Here is a 7,014-nt window from a genome sequence, read left to right as displayed (position 1 = left end):
GGGCGGCCCCCCGCCCCGCTCGGCCCCTGCACCCCCCCCCCCCCCCCAGTGCCGATGGTCGCCGATGGTCACTGGCCTCGCTGCCCTCCTCTGGCTATGGCACCAACACCCCCAGCTCCACTGTCTCGGTGAGTCGGGGACCCCAGAGCCCCCCACATCCAGAGGACCCACTGGGGCATCCTCCCCATGGCAGGGGGGGTGGCTGATGGGAAGGTCACTGGGGGTCTGTGGGTGGGTTCTAGCACAGGTCTGGCTGTGGGGTTAGGTGTGGGTCCCACTAGTGGGAGCCTGGGGAGGGGTCGATGGGTGGCCAGGGGTCCCTGTGGCGTGCAGTGGGGCATCATGGAAGGTCCATGGGGTGCAGTCGGGGGAACATGGTGGCGCCAGCGGGTCCCCGTGGGTGGCCATAGGTCCTCGTGAGGTGCCATGGGAGGGTCCATAGGGGGGTCTATGAGGGTCCCTGGGGCGTGGTGGGGGTCCGCGGGGTCGGAGGGGTGATGCGGGCGCGCAGTCGTCGTGCTCGTCGCAGGAGCGCCTGCACCAGCTGCCAGCGCAGCCGACGCCGGAGGAGCTGCGCTTCCTCTCCCGCCACTTCGGCAGCTCTGAGAGCCTGGCTGAGGAGGATGGAGGGGCCCGGGGGGGGCCGGCCCCACGTCCCCGCTCCCGCAGCCTCAGGTGGGGCTGGGGCACTGGGGGGGTTGGGGACCCCAAGAGGCTGGGGGGGACTCCATGGCGGAATCAGGGCACCAGGAGGCTAGGGGTCACCATGGGGTTGGGGGAGGGGAACCAGGGCTTTGGGGAGACCATGTGGGGCACCATGGGGCTTGGGGACACCATGGGGGAATCAGGGCACCATGGGGTGGGGGACAGCAGGGTGATGGGGACACCATGGCCATGGGACATCAGGGAGGTGGAATGGGGACACTGTGGTTCCCCATGGGGATGCCATGGAGGGATGCTGGGGGTCCTGCAGGTACTAGCGGTAGGGATGCTGGGGAGGGGAGGGGGGGATGCTGTGGGTCCCATGGGTGCCAATGGTGCCCCCCCAGCCCTGGACGCTCGCCTTCGTCCCACGACAACGAGATCGTGATGATGAACCATGTCTACAAGGAGCGGTTCCCCAAGGTGGGGCTGGGGGAATGTGGGGGGCTGGTGGAGCTATGTGGGACTGGGGGAGGACATGGGGTCTTGGGGGGTTCTGGTGGGGGGGCTAAGGGTGTTGGGGAGTTACGGAACAGCTCTGGGAGGGTCTCAGGCAGCTAATGGGCACTGAGGGAGGATATAGGGTCTTGGGGGGTCCTGGCAGGGTTATGGAGGTCTTGGGGTGTTATGAGGTATCTAGGGGGGGATCATGGGGGCTCTGAGGTTCCTGGAGGGGAGGTGTAACAGCTCTGGGGGGTCTGGAGGAGGTTATGGGGTCTTGGGGGGCCCCAGGGGGCTGTGGGGGTGTCGGGAGCTGTGGGCAGCACGTCCACCTGGGTCCTGCAGGCGACGGCACAGATGGAGGAGCGGCTGGAGGAGTTTGTGCGGGGCTGTGGCCCCGGGGGGACACCGCTGGCCGATGGCGCCCTCAGCTTCATCCAGCACCAGCTGGTCGAGCTGGCGCGTGACTGCCTGGCCAAGGCCCGGCACGGCCTCATCACTGCCGGCTACTTCTACGAGCTGCAGGAGAACATGGAGCGGCTGCTGCAGGACGTGAGCCACAGCACCCAGTAGGGCCCAACAGGACCCATTGGCACCCAACGGGGCTCAGTGACACCCAGTGGGGCCCCAAGGGACCCATCAGGGCCCAATGGTGCCCAGCAGCACCCAACAGAGCCCAACATGGACCCAACAGGGCCCAGTGCAGACCCATTGGCACCCAACGGGGCCCAAAGAGGCTCAGTGACACCCAACAGTGCCCCAGGGGACCCAACAGCACCCAGGTGGTCCCACTGGAGCCCAATGGCACCCTCAGCACCTAATGGGGATGCACCAGGGCCATACAGGGCCCAATGGGAACCTTCAGCACCCAAGGGCACTCAATGGGACCCAACAGGATTCCCCAAGGACCTGGTGGGACCCTGCTGGACCTAATGAGACCCAAGGGGATGCCCTGGGGCCCATGGGACCCCCCAGGACCCAACAGGACCCTATGTGACTCCCCAGCATACCCCGACCCCCACGTCCCCTGGGATCCCCTGACCCCTTTGCGTTTCCCCCCCCAGGCCTACGAGCGCTCGGAGTCGGAGGAGGTGGCCTTCATCACCCAGCTGGTGAAGAAACTCCTCATCATCATCTCCCGCCCTGCCCGGCTGCTCGAGTGCCTGGTGAGTCCCATGGACCCCCCCCATCCCCAGGGGACCCAGGCATTCGGGCCCTGTGACAGCCCCCCCAGCATCCCCCCCCCATCCCATTTTGCACCATCCCATTTTGCACCATCCCAACTGTCCAATCAGACGAAGCCCTTCTGGTCACCCTGACAACGCCCTGACCAATCCCTGCGCACGGCCAATGGGGAGGCAGGACTGCTGTTGCCATGGTGACGGTCGTGTTGCCGGGACAGCGTCATGGCAACGGCGCATCCCGGGGACCGCGGAGACAAAGGCGGGAGGGGCCGGGCGGGCCAGATGCGTGTGCACTCACCTGTGACTGTCGGTGCACGCCGGCACACACGTGCTCATCCGTGTGGTCTGGCGAGCGTGTGTGTGTGTGTCGGTGCAGGCACAGCGACAGACATGTACACATGCGTTTGGGCTCAAACGTGCACACGTGTCCTGATGCACACGCGTGTCCTGGTGTGTGCACACACATGAGCTCACACACGCTCTCACACGCGTACAGACCCATGTGCACCAGCACATGCCCCCAGTGTCTGCTGGTGCACCACACTGTGCTGGTGCACGTCCCTGTGTGCACGTGTGTGATGATGCGTGTCCCCCCATGCACACACGTGCTGGGGCGTGTTGGTGCAGGAGTTTGACCCGGCCGAGTTCTACCAGCTGTTGGCAGCGGCGGAGGGCCAGGCCCGCGAGGGGCTGCTGAAGGCCGACATCCCTCGCTACATCATCGGGCAGCTGGGGCTGGCACGGGACCCCTTCCCCGGTACACGTGTGTGCGAGTGGCCACGGGGCAGGCACGGGGTTTGCACACGCCTGTGGGGGCATGCGCACACATGTGGGAGCATGCAAGGGGCATGCACGTGTGTGGGAGCATGCACGGGGGGCGTGTGCTGGAGGGCTGCGCACATGGGGTGTTGTACACTAGGGGTGCACATGTGTGACACCCCATGTCCCCGCACACGTGTTACACCCCGTGTCCCTGCAGACGTGGTGCATCTGGAGGAGCCCGACAGCGGCGGGAGCAACACGCCGGAGCCGGAGGAGGGGGCTGAGGTGGGCGCCGGGGCAGGGTCCCTGTGTGTCCCTCCCTGTGTCCCCCTGTGTCCCCGTGTCACCCCACGTCCCCCCAGGGCCGCAGTGCTGTCCCCAGGGCAAAGAAGCCGCCTGGTGAAGGCGACTTTGAGACCATCAAACTCATCAGCAACGGCGCCTACGGGTGAGCGGCCCCGGATGCCGGGGTCCCTGGGGGGGGGTCCCAGGCACCGGGGTCCCTGTCGCGGCATGACGCGCGGCTGTGCCGGCAGGGCGGTGTACCTGGTGCGGCACACGGCCACGCGCCAGCGCTTCGCCATGAAGAAGATCAACAAGCAGAACCTGCTGCTGCGCAACCAGGTGGAGCAGGCGTTTGTGGAGCGCGACATCCTCACCTTCGCCGAGAACCCCTTCGTCGTCAGCATGTTCTGCTCCTTCCAGACCCGCCGCCACCTCTGCATGGTCATGGAGTACGTCGAAGGTGGGCACAGGGCCAACAGGTGTCGTGGTATGGGGCTAGGCATCGTGATACAGGGCTGGGTGTCGTGATACTGGGCTGGGTGTTATGGTATGGGTCTGGGCATCATGATACAGGGCTGGGCATCGTGATAGAGAGCTGGGCGTTGTGATATGGGGCTGGGCATCATGATGTGGTGCTGGGTGGTACGATGAGGGGCTGGGCATTGCAATACAGGGTTGTGTGTCATGATATGGGGCCAGGCATCACAATATGGAGCTGGGCCTTGTGGTACAGGGCTGGGCAGTGCAGTGTGGGGTGGTTTGTGTCATGACAGAGTGGTTTATGTCACGATGGGGTGGTTTTACGTCCCGACACAGTGTTTTACGTCTGGGTGGGTGCTCTGTGTCCTGCTCGGATGTGCTGGATGGTGGTGGGTGATGCTGTGATGCATACTGCTGTGTCCCCCCATGTCCCCCCATCCCAGGCGGGGACTGTGCGACACTGCTGAAGCACATCGGGGCGCTGCCGCTGGAGCTGGCCCGGCTCTACTTTGCCGAGACTGTCCTGGCCCTCGAGTACCTGCACAACTATGGCATCGTCCACCGGGACCTCAAGCCTGACAAGTATGCCTGGAGACTGGGGTCCCCCAAGGCCAGGGCGGGGGAATGACACCAGTCTGGGGGAGGGCCGGGGGGATGCCGGCCACCTGGGTCCCTGCCGGACGCCTGGGTCCCTGCAGCCTGCTGATCACCTCACTGGGCCACGTGAAGCTGACGGACTTTGGGCTCTCCAAGATGGGGCTGATGAGCCTCACCACCAACCTCTACGAGGGCCACATGGAGAAGGATGCCCGCGAGTTCCGTGACAAGCAGGTGGGTGGGGCCAGGTGGGGGCATTGGGGTGGGGCCATTGGGGTGTGGTGGGGCGTGGCCGACCCTGACCCCGCCCACAGGTGTGCGGCACCCCCGAGTACATCGCGCCTGAGGTGATCCTGCGGCAGGGCTATGGGAAGCCGGTGGACTGGTGGGCAATGGGCATCGTCCTCTACGAGTTCCTGGTGGGCTGTGTCCCCTTCTTCGGGGACACCCCCGAGGAGCTCTTCGGGCAGGTCATCTCCGGTATGGGGACAGATGCATGGCGGGGGAGGGACGGGACATGAGGGGACAGGGCAGGTCATCTCGGGGACGGGGATGGGGCGGGACACGGGGACATGGGGCAGGTCATCTTGGGTACAGGGGGGACACGGGGATGGGGCAGGTCATCTCTAGTACAGGGATGGGGACATGGGAGGGACACAGAGCAGTTCATCTCTGGTACGGGGACATGGGGGGACACAGGGACATGGGGATGGAGTAGGTCATCTCGGGTATGTGAGGATGGGGGCATGGGGACAGGGCAGGTCATCCCTGATTCAGGGATGGGTAGGGGGAAATGGGACATCATGCGGCTGGCAGCCATGACCCTGTGCTCTCATGTCCCCCTCTGTCCCCACCACATGTCAGACGAGATCCTGTGGCCGGAGGGGGACGAGGCGCTGCCCCCTGACGCCCAGCACCTCATCTCCTGCCTCCTGCAGCCCGACCCCCTGCGCCGCCTCGGGGCTGGTGAGACCCCCCACCCCCACCCCCGCCCTCCCCCCTGGGCTGCTATCCCTGCTGACCCCATCCCCATCCCCGCAGGGGGGGCACAGGAGGTGAAGGCTCATGGCTTCTTTGCGGCACTCGACTGGACGGGGCTGCTGCGGCAGAAAGCTGAGTTTGTGCCGCATCTGGAGTCTGAGGAGGACACCAGCTACTTTGACAGTGAGGGACCCCCGGGGCACCCCGGGAACAACTCGGGACCCCTCCAGGACCCCCCAACCCTGGGACCACCCCACATTCCCTCCCAGGGGACACCCCCTTGGCACCCCACGCACCCCCCAGGACTTCCAGGCAGGGACAACCCCTCAGGGGACCTTCTAGCCCCCCCACACTCATGGGTCCCTGGGAGGGCCCCCTCTATGGTTCCTCACCCCTGGGCCCCCCTGGGGTCACCCTATGGGCCCCCCACCCCGTGTTCCCCCCTCACCCCTGCCTCCTGCAGCACGCTCGGACCGGTACCCCCACGTCACCTCCTATGAGGATGAGGACACGACGGAGGACGAACCTGTGGAGATCCGGCAGTTCTCATCCTGCTCCCCCCGCTTCAGCAAGGTGGGGGGGACAGGGTGATACAGAGGGGTGGGGACATGCAGTGATGGGCTGGGATAGGGGGATGTGGGGACGTGGGGATGTACAGGACCTCGCGTGGCCCCGTGCAGCGCAGGTTCCTCACGCGCAGCCCCGTGCAAATCCTCGTGCAACCCCCGTGCCAAGCCTGGTATGAGCGGGTGTGAGGTGGTGCTGGTGCGCAGGTGTACAGCAGCCTGGAGCAGCTCTCACAGCAGCAGGAGCCGAAGGCAGCCAAGGGGCGTCCACGGGACGAGGGGAGACGCGATGGCTTCGCCCGTGACCGCGGCTGGCGCACGGCTTCACCCGAGCTGTGAGTGCCCATGCTGGGGTCCCTGGGTGGGGGTCATGGCTGGGTCCCCAAGGTGGGGGGGCAACACCTGGATCCCCTGGGGTCTGCCCAAATGCCTGCTTCCCCCAGAGGGGAGGGTGTGGGGGGGTGTAGTTGTCAGAACCCCCCCAAACGCCTGGGTCGCAACAGGAAGCGCCCATCGGCGGCTGAAGGGCCCCCCCCCGAGGGTGAGGGCAGCCCCCCCCCGGGTGCCCGTCGCCGCTTCTCGGCACTGCTGGAGCCAGGGCGCCCTGGGGCCCCCCCCGAGGAGCGGCCGCCCCCCCGCAACGGGGGCACCCCCCGCGATGGACCCACAGATGGACCCAGCGAGGAGGCAGGTCAGTCCCAGACATCGGGCACCCTGGTGAGGGGTGAGGCGTCCTGGACGCTTGGGTCCCTGGTGGGGGGTCCCAGACACCTGGGTCCTCACCAGGCTGTCCCCCCAGGGGAGCGAACGCCACGGGCTGGGGACCTGCCCCCACCCCGGGCTGAGCTGGGGCTGCGGCGGCCGCGGCACCCAGGGGTGGTCCCCGAGGCAGGGGGTGACAAGCGCAGCCCCCGTGGCCCCGGGAAGGTCACCAAGTCGGCGTCGGCCACTGCTCTCTCCGTCATCATCCCCAGCGGTGGGTGTCACCCCAGGGACCCCAGCCTGACCCCCCGGGA

General features: G+C 66.7%; 1 protein-coding gene across 1 annotated transcript in view; it reads left to right on the top strand.

Moving 5' to 3' along the window:
- Positions 1-7,014, top strand: part of LOC104833242 (microtubule-associated serine/threonine-protein kinase 1-like) — a 17,724-nt gene that overhangs the window by 7,648 nt on the left and 3,062 nt on the right. Inside the window, 18 exon segments of the mRNA XM_010569820.1 lie at positions 50-128; positions 512-675; positions 1,050-1,125; positions 1,489-1,695; positions 2,208-2,309; positions 2,955-3,084; positions 3,307-3,374; positions 3,452-3,537; positions 3,626-3,834; positions 4,298-4,436; positions 4,553-4,685; positions 4,766-4,931; positions 5,316-5,417; positions 5,493-5,615; positions 5,896-6,005; positions 6,206-6,333; positions 6,502-6,689; positions 6,798-6,974. Of these exon segments, the coding sequence (XP_010568122.1) occupies positions 50-128; positions 512-675; positions 1,050-1,125; positions 1,489-1,695; positions 2,208-2,309; positions 2,955-3,084; positions 3,307-3,374; positions 3,452-3,537; positions 3,626-3,834; positions 4,298-4,436; positions 4,553-4,685; positions 4,766-4,931; positions 5,316-5,417; positions 5,493-5,615; positions 5,896-6,005; positions 6,206-6,333; positions 6,502-6,689; positions 6,798-6,974 (2,387 nt within the window).

Source organism: Haliaeetus leucocephalus, unplaced genomic scaffold, assembly GCF_000737465.1.
Source record: "Haliaeetus leucocephalus isolate CR32 unplaced genomic scaffold, Haliaeetus_leucocephalus-4.0 Scaffold274, whole genome shotgun sequence".
NCBI classification, from domain to species: Eukaryota; Metazoa; Chordata; class Aves; order Accipitriformes; family Accipitridae; genus Haliaeetus; species Haliaeetus leucocephalus.
Note: the sequence above shows the minus strand (reverse complement) of the source record. Positions and strands in the feature narration are given on the sequence as shown.